Below are 13,930 nucleotides of genomic sequence, written 5' to 3'. Positions count from 1 at the left end.
CCACTGATGGGGTTGCATGACACCTCACAGCAATTTATTCCTGTATTTATTGTCCAATAAGGCCAGTGACAGATCGGGAGATTGAATCCGGGTCTTTAAGGCTTGTCCGGGTGGATTGCCCTGGTCAGTGCTTCCAGCTCTGATCTCTTCTCCCCAGAAGCATCTTCCTGCCTCCCCAGCTGCTCCCTAGGAAAGCCAAACCTTCGAGATGCCTCTTTCCTCTTCCCTCCTTGAAAACAGTCATCAGGAAATGCATCTCCCTTCCAACCTGGACATAAATATTTATTACCTAACATAGGCAGAGTCCCATAGATGACTGCTGTTAAGCGTTTCCCGGTGTCCTTTGGTGTGCTCGGTATAAAGACAGATAAACCAGGGCTGTGAGAGAGGAAAGCCGACCTAGTCACAGCTTGAAGTCACTGAAGCTACCTGGAAAAATATCTGAAATATAGGGCAAGGTACCAACTGCAGGGCAGCAAATTCTCCCCTACGGTGTGACCAAATCACCAGGGAGGTCTGAAGGAAGGTGACGGACTGAAAGTCAGACAAACCTTTACAAAGAGCATTTTTTTAAAAAAAATGCCATTGATTTTCAGGGGAAGGTAAATAATTAGATAACTTGGAAAGCCTGTTTCTGTGCATGGCTAATTGGATAACCCTGCCAAAATGGTGCAGGTTAAAGCTGCTTTGTGCTTAATCCCAAGCAAAGAAGAAACATTGTGCAGAACTCGCCGCACTAACAAGGGCCCTCTTTCAACGTGCAATTGGTTCTCAGGGACTAAATTGGGTAAGGAATCTCTTAACCATGCCTTTTAACCAATCTCTTATCAGACTTGACATGCTTCTTTCACTACGATTTGCTCAAGCTATTCCATTAATTAATTTTGTTGTAGCGAGCTTTCCTCAGACACCTGTGACTTACTGAAATTTAAGTAAGCTGCAGCAGTGATTTGAGCTAACCTGACTGACTTTGAACTGAAGCAGACAATGGATGCTCATATAATCCATTGGAGGGGCCACAAAAGGGCAGAAACAAATAGGTGAGGAGCAAAAATAAAAGCCCAGGAGCAGGAACGGTTTAAAATGACCCAGCGAGCTCCGCAGGAGCACATTTATCTATGCTGAAAGCTATTTCGCCAAGGTGTTTTAACATCAGGTTCTAGTGGACCACTCAAAAGAGCTTGTAACATATTTATGGTATTTTTTGTGAAGTATAAAAAAGAGCCCTAGAGTTCATGGAAGACATGGCGATTTAAAATCTTGCAGCTATAAAAAATTGCTCTCTTCCCTCTTTGCAGCTCAGTCTGGTTCGGTGAAACAGAAGCACGTTTTCAGTTAAAATTAGCAGAAATTCTGCTTTTTATTCTTGAATTTTAAGCTTTGGTTTTGACCAGACTTAAAACTTGTTGTGTTTTTTTTCTAGAGTCAATGCTAATGTCAAACAACTTTCATAGTGGAAAAATTGGACAAGTATTTTTCTAGCAACGGGAGGTTCAAAACTCCTGGAATCAAACTTTCAAACCTTGAAAACAGCTTTAATGCTAGTCAAACAGGAGAGGTCATTTTAAAAACTTCTGCTTGAAGAGCAAATCATGTCACGCTTAATAGTAAGTACATTTGTGAATGGATTCACACTGCTTGTCAAATTACAGGCATTTTCAGACTCAAGACTTGGGGAGACTGTGTGATTTAAAGGAAGCTGGGAGCTGAGTCTGTCATAAATGCATCTGCTTATAGCAATGGTGGTTCTTACGTTATGTTTCACTCTTACAGAAATTTCTGATTTTTGCGATCAGCTTCTGCATGACTGGGTACCAAGCCTGTTTCCCTCCTCTTCCTTAAGTATACAAATTAGTCAGCTTTGAAACACATGAAATTGATGTGTAAAATCCACCATGTAAATTGGTGGGGAGCGACCATATGATATTTTCACTCTGTGACTTGCATGAGGTTTAAACATCCTTAGGAATCGATACACCAGACTAATCACAAATAACAGAAGGGAAAGCGCTGTCATCCATCTTTGCTGGTTTTAAATATCATTTTAGATACCAAACAATAAGGGAGTTTTCGTGTCGGATGAACTAAACGAGCTGCAGTTCAGCAAACTGAAGGGATTGGGTGAGTGATTCAGCACAAATGAGTGGAAAGCTGGATTTTTGTTAACCTAATCCAGAAAAATACTGAGATGAACAGTTTATCCACTTGTGATAATTTTACATGTAGCCCCTTAATGTTTCTCCTTGTGGCTGTTTACACAAGATCCAGTCTTCCCTTCCCTGTTTCTCCACCCTCCCTGTTACTGACTGCTTAATCCTAGCACGTGTGGACCCACAGAGCTCCCTGGCCACAGAGGAGACCAAACCCTGACTTTACTAAATTGTAAGATGCTGCTGCAAAGGGTAGACCGTGCTTCCTCCCTCTGGTCACTATTTTTTATAAATAATTACTATAATTATTTTTAATTATAGCCCAAATTTATAAATTTAAAACCATCCATGTAAACCATCCTTTAAATAAATGGAAGTAGGGTTTTGTGTTTTCCTCTCTCCGTTGGTTGCATCCTTCCTGCAGTAAGCTGGGCGGATTGTGGTGAATGGAAAATGTCGATGTGCATGTGTCATCCGTTCCAATTTCATGCAGTATTTCTTAGGCATTTGGTAACAAGGGTGTCGCTGTGCTTCTGTGAAATCCTATTGGGTCAGGTCCCCAGGGGGTACCATGGAGGTTTGAGTCCCCACGTGTGAGCGTGTGCCCAGCTGATTTTAACTGGGTGAAAGTAAGCCCTGACTACTCGTGTATGTGGGATCCCTGGCCTTGGTGAGGCCAAATTACGCATTTTCAAGAAAGGGGCTGTTGCTCCTGGCTTCAGTGACCATGCTGCTCTGCACCTCCCAGCTTGATGTGACTCTCGGCACCCCAGCAAGTCTCTAGTGCCTGTGGGGTGGGTGATGCTCACAGCTTAATTTCATCTGGTCGCTGCCTCTCTTCGTGTTGCTCTTTACAGCTGGCTTGAGCCTGGTAGGGAGCAGCTTTCCTTTGGCAACTTACAGCCGTTCAGGCCTTTCTTTAGCACTCGCTCCTGTGGCAGTGAGCCTAAGAAGGGAGCTAATGGTGCTAATGCAAAATAAAAAGTTTATTCTGCCCCATAAGATGTCCCCTTGAGGAGTCACCTTCCCTCCTGACGTGCCTGAGCCCTTCACGTCTGCTCTGGGGCTGTCGGCATGTCTGACGTGGGCTCACATTCGAGCTCTAGTTACAAAAAATGACCTTATGAGGAATGTCTTGCCCTAAAAAGTAAACTGAATTAGGAAGAAAAGCAGGCCTTCCTTTCAGTATTGCTGCAGGCTCTTTGAGATCTGAAGTGGCAGGTGTCCTGCACCAGAGCTCAAGTATTTGCATATAGCTACAGAAGAGAAAGAGGGTCAGGGATGTATCACTGCAGACCTGTGGGAGAGAGGATGATGCATTCATTGTGGGAGTAGAGACTGCAAAGACTGCAGTCACTTGAAAGAAAGAAAAAGAAAAAAAAAAAAAGGAAAAAAAATTGGATTTAAAAGCAAAAAGGATTTGGGATCGTATGAAGTGCTTGTCCAGTGGTTATTATATTGGGCATATATTTCCCTCTGGAGGCTTGTGACCGTGCAGATATTTGTTACGTGTGGGTTCAAGGAGGTACCTGGTTCAAGTGTGAGTGCCCTGGGCCCACCGGCTCCCCCTGTTCAGGGACGTGGGAGCTGTGGCTGCCCCTGCTCCCGACCTACGCGTGCTGCTCAGGCTCCTGCAAATGCTCAGCCCTGCTGCTGTCAGAACGGGTTTTCTCCTTCTTCTGGGGCTTTCTTTAGCTTTGCCTGTTTATGTTTCTTAGTGGCTTAAGAAGCTAAGCTGCTGTTAGTGGGGAATTGATCTGGCAACAGCCTGCTTTTTTTTCCTTTATAAAAGCATAATTGCAGGTCCACTAATTATCTGTGTCTAGCGCTGCTCTCTGTTTATTTTTAAGGAACTGATTGATCATAGCTGTTCCTAAGCATTTTAAGTAACAGTATGAAAAAAAATCCTGCAAGCTGCGTACAAGAGCCACCGATGTGATGACCTTGAATTCCAAACAAGCAATCTCACAGCTCTGTGTTTAAACAGATATTTGGCAGGGAAATCAACCTGTTGCCAAAGCAGCCCATCAAATCGGCTGGGGGCAAACTTCACGATCAGCAAAACCCCCACTCAGGGGTACAGAGGACTTAAAATCCATAAAACCATCGGCACAGCCTGCCCTGGAAGGGGCACGGTGCTGGCAGCAGCCCTGGGGTTTGCATGCCGCAGGCTCTTCTCCGCGTTTGGGGTGCACGAACGGGCAGCACGCCATCACTCAGGGGCCTGAAGAGCTAAAAGAAGCTGCAGGCCGTGGCGGCTAAGGCAATTTGCATCCTGGCAACAATTAGGATTGACTTTTGCCTTGGCCATAAGACTGTTCCTGATGACCAGTGGGTAAATAGGGACATCATCCTCGGGCAGGCGGTGGTGGGCTGGCAGCAACAGGCAGCAGGGCATGTGCTGCGTGTGTACAACATGGAGAGCAGGCACTGGTGAATCTCACCAAAAGGCACCTCTCTCTGCTAAAATTCACAGGTGATCTGGAGGATATTCACATCCTGACTCTGCTTTGTTCACCCGGCAGTGTAATCCCCTTCTCAAGATAGCTTTGGGGAGCACAGATTCCTCGTTTTTCTTCTCGCCTCTATGGATGGCTCTGCCTCTGTTTTGGGGACACAACTGCTCTCAGCACAGGGTGACTGGCAATAAGAAAGCCCCAAATGGCTCGAAATTCCAGTTATTCAGATAAGCATCCTGAATGTAACTGTAGAAAGCTGAGCACATAGCTATTTCAGTTTGATCTGTGGCAGGAATTAATCCAAATTTAATTATAGTATGTAGTTAAACAGATGCAATCTCCTGTAATCCCATGGGGACTGACTTTATAATTTTACATTTCTAAAGTTATTTCCACATAGAAAAAGAAACGGCCACTTGTATACCTCTGACAGTGTAAGCTGTTGCTTTCCTGGTGTGTTTGTCCTTGACAGGTGTAGCTATTTTACTGTAAGAGTGCAAATAGGTTACACTTGTAAAACTCTCAAGCGCAGCTCAAGCATTTAGGTCAGTGTCTGCTTCTCGGCCTTCTCCCCAGACAAAATAATTAAGGCATTTTTCTTCTGTAACCGGGGGCAGCGTTGTTTCCTGTCCCGGAGATGCAGGAGGCACTGAAGGCGACTGCACGTTGCATTTTTCTTGATTATATCTTCAGTACGCGAAAGCATCTTTCGACGTTTAGTCCTGACGATATCGATCTCGCCGAGGAAGCCTCGGGCTGAAGGCCTCGCCTGCCATCGGCCTCGCCGCTCGGGCCTCCCGGGAGGACGGCGGTGGCGCTGCGTGGTGTGCTCCTCCGTCTCGCCTGGTGATTTCCCCCCTCAGCCGCAGCGAGTTGTGGGGTGGGGTAAGGCTGCGTGTACAAGTCTGTTACAGGGCCTTTTGTTCTTCGTTTAATTGTACTGCCTTCCAAGTGCCTTGCTGGGCCTGGAAGGGTGTTTTATGAGGCGAGCAAAGTATGTTTGTTGTCCGTCAGGTATTTGGATGATATCGGAGAGGATACTGTTGTTCATCTTTGCTTTTGTCCTCCTGGTGATGGGTACCTAAAGCTGGGCCCACCAGGGCCGGTGCTGAAGTACGGAGCCCCCTGGGGCGCCCCAGGCAGGCGGGGGGCACCTCTCAGAAGGGCGGGCTGGTGTCCCACGGGCAAAGCCAACGAGGGGGACATGATGGGTCTGGTGGTGTGGGGACGTGAGTGGTTTGGGACGCGGCAGGACAAGGGACACGCGGGCTGAGGGAGGCTGCAGCCAGTGCTGAGCTCCCGAGGGCTCTCCTGGAAATCCAGGCACTAAAATGCCCGAACAGACCTAGCTCTGACAAATAGCACTTACTCTAATTGCTCAGTTTTTATTATCTTGGCTATTTTTTTTCCTTTGTAAGTGCTAATATCCTAAACTAAAGCTGTATTTGGTACATAGAGAAATTCTGTGCCTGACTGTAGCTTATAAAATTAATATATTGAAGCTCAAAATAATTAAGTTTATGGAAGTATAAATACTAGAATGTGTTGTACTATATAGCTCAGCTGCTTCCTTGGTATACTTTTCTGAGCCTTTTTGCTTATTTTATTTCTTTGCTACTCAAGACAAATAGTTTCCTGGTTTTGATTTCATCCTGGGATTTTTCAGCAGAGCGTTTCTTAACAGCATAGCATTCAACAGGATGAATAACATTTTCTGTTTACTGTTTACATTAAAAAAATGAAACTTCTGTTTTAAAAAAAGTATTCCAGATGTCTCCAGGCAGTAGGAAATGTACATAGTATACAGTCTAATGAAAGAACAGATATAGCAGAAGGATTAAAAAGTGGCACACGTTAGCAAATGGTCTGAATTTAAACACTAGTCAACACTAGGACTTCACTTTAGGTGAGTGAAATTCACATGTGAAATATTAAAATTTAACTTTATAAATACATTTCCTGAGGACCAGGATGTCGTGTGTTTCCAAATCATCTTTAAAACTTCCTTTTTCATTTAATTTTGATTAGATTTTCTAAAATGGAATAAACATAAAAGCATAAAAATGTAAACCATAAAAGCTAAATGCAAAGCAGATATATCAACAGCAAAAATATGAAAGCCAGACCCCTTGCTCCTCAAGTGCAACACCAGGGGGGAAAAAACCTTTGTGCTCTTGTTTCCGTGCTCCTCTCCTCTCCGCATTCCTGGCTCTGCATCCGGCCCCTTCCCTGCAGCAGCAATTATGGGCTGGCCTCTCCATGGAGCCACTCTTTTCTTTCTTTCCATCCCAGTCTCCTCATGCACACCTGCTTGGGCGTTTTTGGATGGGTAGATCCTTTAGGATGGTTTCAGAATGTGATCCAAAGGGCAGTTCAGTCCTTGTCAGTCTTAAAATATATATATACATAGGTAGTAATGGAGGGCCCCTTCTAGATGCATATTGCAGAAGGGTTTAGTAACAGGAGGATGTGTTCAGTGGTCAGCATAATTTCATGCCAGCATCGCCCCTGGGTGAGATGGAGGGATGTGGACCTGCCATCCCTGAGGGCTGCAAAGGAAAGGACAGACAGATCCAAGACGAGTATCTACCAGGTGAAATTTTGCCAGGGAGTGAACTAACTGGCCCTTACTTTCAATGATTTCTGCATCAGTTCTTAAGGTAGTGGTATCAACATGCCAATCAAATGCTATTTACAGTATTCTGGAGTTGCAGAAAAGATGCAGAAACTGCTTATGCAGTACTTTTGAAAATGCAGTTTTGTGGATTGGTTCTAAACCTTCGAGTGTTTTCTTAAACTTTTCTAGGTCTTTTTTGTCCATCCTTGTCTTTGTTTTCAGGAGAAATGTTACAGCACAGTCTCAAGCCGGTTTAATGGTAGTTTCTCTCCTCATTTGACTGAATGTAATCCCCTAAACTGTAAAATACAGAGCGATGCCTGCTGATGCTGAGCACGTACCGTCAGGAAATCACCTCCCTGTCAGGGAGGTCACCCGAGAAGAAGATACGGAAGGTTCAGGGAAACTCGGAGAAGCCTGCGGGACCAGAGCCACAGAAAATGTGGCACAAAATCATCCTTTTTTTCATATGTAGCGCCAAAGCTCCCATTGATTGAGAGCACCAGCTCTGCTCTTGCATGTCTTTTTCCCATGTCAGTTGTATGTCCTTGTACCCCCAAGCACCCCTGCTAATGAGATTAAAGGCCTGATGCAAAAGGAAATCCTCATACAGCAAATTTTTGGGAAAGCCAAATGTTTGACCAGTGGTACCTGCAAGCTTGGATGTGTTAGCTTACTGTCATTCTCTCCTTGTATTTTTCTCTTACCCCCAGGGGAAAGCGTCACAGACCACTCTAATTAGCAAAGGCTTCAGAAGTAGAGACTACAGAGACAGTGCCCGTGGGAACTTTGAAAAACACCATAAAATTTCAATTTTCTTTGCTCTGTTTAGAGTGCAGCAGCAAAATAAATAAACAAAAAAATACAGTTGGAGCGTCGTGGTTGCATTGTGTATGAGCTACATACACTCCAGGAGAACCAGGGTATGGCTTTGCTGAGGCTGTCTTGTAATTTCAGTCATTTGTCTGCTCTTTGTAGATGTGGACGAGTGTGCAGTGGTGAACGGAGGCTGCCAGCAGGGCTGCGTTAACACCCACGGCTCCTTCTACTGCCAGTGCCAGGTGGGATACAGACTGCACACCGACGGGCGCACGTGCTTACGTGAGTAAATGTTACAAGCTCATCACTGGGAAAAAAAATGTTTTTGCATAAATGCAGAGGTTTGTAGACTTTCCTGGTCTCAATTTTGCTTAATTCATGAAGGATATCACTATCCTGTCTGGTTCAAGTGGTTTTCAAGAAAACAGACATTTCCAAAATTGTTCTCTTATTTCAGAGCAAAGCAGTGACGGCATCCAGTGTTTCTGTGATGCAATTGTGTGAAAATATTTTTTTCTCTGAAGCAGGCTTTAAAAAATGTAAGGTCTTCCCGTCAAATAAGAACATTTTTCCGATTCTGAGCATTTTTTAAGCCTGGTTTTAGGTAATATGAGAAGAATGGTCAAGTATGGTCGGGCCACATCTGCAGAATAAATTCACTCCCAGTTTTGTCATTGTCTCAGTTCTTGCATGAATTCCCTTGGCTGTACTTAAAATCAGCCAAATATGTCATCAGTCATTTCTTATATTATCTCAGCAGTAAATTTACTGATGCAACTAGGACACAAGATGTACTAGCACTCAGGCTGTGGGAATAATGTGTTTGGTTTTTTTTTGTTGTGTTTTTTTTTTAATTTAAGGAACTTACCATTTTAGGTTTGTTGGGTTTGCCACATACAAAGACTTTCAGCATTTTGGAAATTAACTGCAATTAAAAATACGGCGAAGTCTGAATCTTTTCTTGGCTATATCAGTTGGAGAGGTAATAAGTAAGGAAACACAAGTGTGAAATAAATAAATTAATTTAAAGCAAAATGGTTTATATTTATATAGAAACACTAGTGTTTTCCTATGAATTACAAGAAGAAAAGAAAAAAAAAAAAAGAGAAATCCATCTCTCTCTGATGAAGTATGACCAGGGAAGACACAGAATTCTAAGATGTGATGTTTGAATTACATTACTCACTCTGAATAGTCTCATTTTCAGCAGTGGTGGAGAGGGAATTTCATACTAAAAATGAGTAACATGGCTTAAGGGAAAAAAGATTGAGAGAAGTGAATGATAAACACAAAAAGTAGGTATTGTGGGGATTCTGTGGGCAGTGTATAGTATTCTCGTGGCACAAATAATCAGAAGCTTAGTTCTGAGTTTTCCTAGCTGTCAACATTATCAGAAAGTGAGTTTTCATTTCAAGAATTTAAGCATTCAAAAGGAGTTATTAAAAATACTTAATATAACGTTCAGGTTTATTCAGAGTATCTCCAAAATTATCAAGGAGGAACAGAAATAAATCCTAAGATGAGAGACAGAATGAAGTCAGAGAGAGCTGCTATCATGATAATGGATACACATAATACTGAGCAGGGAATATTGAGTTCCATTTAGCTGTGTAGACAAGACACCAAAATAAATGGATATAATAAACTCTCGTGCATTGGAGCACAAGACAGAGGCTAATTGATGAGGACAGGGAGAAGTATTTTTTATAAAACTGTTCTCCAGGAGCGCCCAGCGTTGGAATTTGGGCACTAGCTGCTTGCACTGGCCAGATACTGGTGGGAATGGAGAGTTTGCCTGGTCTACTGCACCAGTTTATGCGTGCATTTTTGAGCACTCATCCGATCAAGAAGTAAAAGGAATAGTGCACGTCTCCTTTGGCCTAGTGCAGCTGAGCAGAACATCTAGCATTTCAAATAAAGCTTACATTAGCAATAATATTTGTTCCATGAATACCTTAGAGGATGTAACAATCTCTCAAACATACTAAGAATAAAAAGGGTCCACATTCTGGAAATGAGCTGTTATGGAAGTTTATTATCTCAGCTACAGAAATAAGAAACACGCATCCCTTTATACAGGCTTTTGAGATGAATGCAGCCCAGATTTCTGTTATGTTCATTCTTTCCACGTCTTCTTTTCTTTTTTGGCAATCCTATGTTTCTGGGAGCAAAAGTGCCAAAATGACTTGAGGGAAGCAGATTTTGCAACCTAGATGGCTTGGAAGTCTCCCATACATAAGGAAGTGGATCTATCTTCTTATAAGATATTCAGCCCACATCTGAAGACTCAAATAGGTCTCCATAAGCTTAAGATAAGGTCTTCAATAAGCTACTTTACCATGTGATTGCATGGAAGATTACTGAAGTTTTATTACAAACCCTTTACAGCAAGTCCTGTCCTGCTACCGCATCATCACAGCGTGTTTGGGATCCCGACTGTCCCTGGCAGTCCATCCCTGCATCACCAGCATGATCCTCATAGCACTCTTTTGCTTGTACTCTGAGGCAAATGATTTCTAACGTGGGTTATCTTCTTTGGTGATGAACGGCATGTGAAAGTAAAATGTTTTATTCCTGAATCCTTTGATGATCTCTGTTACTTTGTGTTGTGCCACAATCCCATCTTTTTCAATGTTCCTTTTCTTCTTTAGCTTTTTGTCCCTCAGATTTTGCTCAATACTGAATTCATTTTTAGATATGTGTGCCAGTCTGAACATTCACTACAAATCAGGTAATTAAAATAACCAAGGGTAACACTGCCCAGTCCTTCTACTTTGTTTTCAATGCCTTGATTATGTTAATGTAGTGAATTTAACTTCGTTAAAGTTTAACCAACTGATGTCTGGAAAGCAGAAAATCAGACAGAAAACATATTTATTGTAGTACCAGGCTGTGTTTTTGGACTGATGTAAATTCATTGTCTTCACTGGAATTTATTCTTGTTTGAACTCCAAGAAGTGAAAGCAGAACAGAGATTTTAGAGCCCAATTCATCTCTGGTGCCAGCTGTTATCTTTGATGTCTGGCTTATGTAGAAGAGCTGTTGAGAAACAGCTCTTTGTGGAGACGTCCACACACTATGGATCTTAATAGAGGAAGCAACAAAGAAGGTATCTCTACAAATCTCTACTCTTTGCTTTGTCACAGAAGTAAAAGTACAGTATATCTGGTTACAGTTCTTGTCATTCGTGAGGTTGGATTTAAGGTGATGGAAGATAAAGGCTTGAGGAGAGTGCTTGCTCTAGCCCCATGGTTACTGTCTAACTAGGGTTTCATACTCTTTTGTAAAAACATTGAGCATTATTATAGGTAATAACAGGTTGAGATACGTATGTTGAAGGCCAAAGCTTAGCTTCTTTCTGCCACACAGAAGCCTAAGAGACACTCAGGTGTGAGAGGACAGCAAGGCTGCTGCGGAGCTGAGCAATGACCTGAACAGAGAGCAGGGCTCGTGCTGGGGCTTCCTTTGCCACTGTACAGCTCGGTAACTTCCCGGATAGAAGCTGAAGTAACCACACAACCTGGTGGCTTCAGGGGCTGGAGACAACTCTTCGCTGAGAATTTTCCATTTTCTCCTGGAGTCAGAAAAGTCTCTTTTCTCTATCAACGTCAGCATCTGTATTGCACAGGTGTGGAGATGGAGCCCATCCGCAGGTCCTTGTCTTCCCTGCATGTGGCCTCCCACTGCCGTCCCCACATGCCGTGACACTGTCCCCTTGCCTCCGTGCCATGAGGCACCGCAGGTGGCAGAGCTTCTCTGCTGCCACTTCCAAACTGGCTTATGTCCAGAAGAGGAGGGAGAAAATGGCACCTTTAAAATTCGAGGCGTCTCTTCTGTCGCTTAGAGCCGACTTAAGGCATTTTTCACGTCCTGAAATTTTTCCATCTTATTTGAATATTCTTACTGAAAAATGGGTCTTTGGAAACAAATGTAGAGCAAGCGGGAAGCTCCAACTGTGTCGGTGCCTCCCTCATGGAAACTGAAGCTGCTTTCGGAGGTGGGCAGCCTCATCCCCAGTGCAGATCAGACGGCAAGGCCAGGTGCAGTGTGCAGGGAGGTGTCCTGGCTGCTGCTGCCTGGGCATTGAGAGTCAATAGCAATGCAAAAAATTCCTTCTCTTTTTAGCACATAGTCAGTGCAGCAACTAGTTGTCTGCTGATGGTAGTACAGGATGAAATGCCTCCTGCAGCAGCTTTTGTGGCCAACACTTCATTAATGTCTATGACAGATAACTGAATTAATATTAATATTGCTAAAATAAACGTCAAAGCTTTTTGCTGACATCAGTGAGTCCATAGTCTGCCTTCCATGGAGGATCAAATAGCCTTTCCAGCTCCTCGTGGCAAACATTGTACATCCCTGCTGTTAAAATATATATAGACGCAGTCATGTACACACTCACGTACATACATGCAGCACAATAACAGGTTCAGATGATCGATCTTATTTTTATATTCAGCGAGCGAATAGGTGTGGGTGGGTGTTAACATATTTTGGCAGGAAGAGAAACGTTTCTCCAGAGGCTGGGGATATATGCTGAACACAAAAGAATATTAATTTGCCTGAGTAAAAGAAGAAGCATCTTTAGAGAGGAGTTAAAATTGTCTTATGCCTTGTTGTTTACTCTGTATGTCCATGCTGCAGTCCTGCAGAGCCTGTGACCCCTGTCTTTTACTGCTTCCTATGCATGAGGCTGAGAAAATCAGCTTGAAAGACAATTCCCCTTTTTTAATCAATAATAGCGGGGACAGGCAAAAAACAACGGGCAAGTGCCAGTGGGGCTGCTCTGTTTTTCCCTCCTTACCTCGGCGGATCCTCGAGTGCTTTGCTGCTGTCAGATCAAAGGGTGGCTGTACTTCAGTCAGCATCGCAGCTCTCAGATCTTCCCTTCCTCTTGCTGCAGTCGTTGGCTTTCGCCAACGCGGGACGCTGTCAAACCAGCGCTGTGACTGCCAGGGAGAACGGCGCAGGGGACGGGAACAGGTGCATCGATGAAAGCAGTTCCGTAAGGCTGTAAAAATTACAGGACTGTGTGTTTTTTTTGCAGTTGTTCGTATCTTTGAAACGGGAAATACGTTTTGGGGTTGTTGATGTGTGTTCCCACAGTGCTTCCTCGCCTCTGACCATCAGCCCCTGTGTTGACGGGGGGCTGCGGGCAGGACGCAGTGGCTGGGTGACGGTCACGACCAGCGCCAGCAGTCCTGCACCACCTGCCTGCACGTGCTGCAGGCCATGTCAAAGCCCCCAGGACAGTGCTTGGGGCCTCCGCCCATTCCTATTTCCCCCCGCTTGCAGCTTTAGGAATTGCTTGTTACCAATGGGGTTAAACCGACACGTAGCTGAGGTGTGAAGTTTGCCTCAGCTGACGGTCACAAAGGTGTTTTTGGCCTCGCAGACCCCTGCCAGCTGATTGCACACTGACCATGATGAGATAGGTGAGGAACTTGGTGGTGTTGCAATCCTCATTACTCACCAAGTTGTGTGCAGAGTTGGCCTCCATATTTTATTCTACATGAAGTCTGTTCTTTAACTGATTTTGGCTTATGTTGCTCCTAATTGCAATCTGATTCATTCATCCTCCCCTTCAGGTTATGCAGTACTCACAAGCAGAACAGAAATGCTACCTTTGGGTTTGGTTGTTGGTTTTTTTTCCATATATTTTAAGAAATTCATCAGTTTTTGAATCAAACCTCCCCTCGCCAACACAAGCGCACACACATTGCACCCTTGAATATGCCAGCGAAAGATAGGGCCAAATCTGTGGATTTATTGCGCTAAAATTCCTGTCACAAAACCGTTTCCATATGGCTCCTCTTCTGCTCGGGGGTTTTTACGCGCTGTGTATGAAGTGTGAGTAAATCCTGCTGTTCAGCTTGCTTCCAGCT

At 43.9% G+C, this 13,930-nt stretch overlaps 1 protein-coding gene across 9 annotated transcripts in view; it reads left to right on the top strand.

Annotated features, from left to right (window-relative positions):
• LOC310904186 (uncharacterized protein) overlaps positions 1-13,930 on the top strand; it is a 227,403-nt gene that overhangs the window by 148,417 nt on the left and 65,056 nt on the right. For all 9 annotated transcript variants that reach the window (XR_014588108.1, XR_014588109.1, XM_083848541.1 and 6 more), the window contains one exon: positions 8,205-8,327. Coding sequence is in view for 7 of the 9 variants with exons in the window: in XM_083848541.1 (XP_083704667.1) it covers positions 8,205-8,327 (123 nt within the window). In the remaining 2 variants the exon portion in view is untranslated. The remainder of the gene's footprint in view (positions 1-8,204; positions 8,328-13,930) is intronic.

Source organism: Anser anser (genome assembly GCF_964211835.1).
Source record: "Anser anser genome assembly, chromosome: 9".
NCBI classification, from domain to species: domain Eukaryota; kingdom Metazoa; phylum Chordata; class Aves; order Anseriformes; family Anatidae; genus Anser; species Anser anser.
Note: the sequence above shows the minus strand (reverse complement) of the source record. Positions and strands in the feature narration are given on the sequence as shown.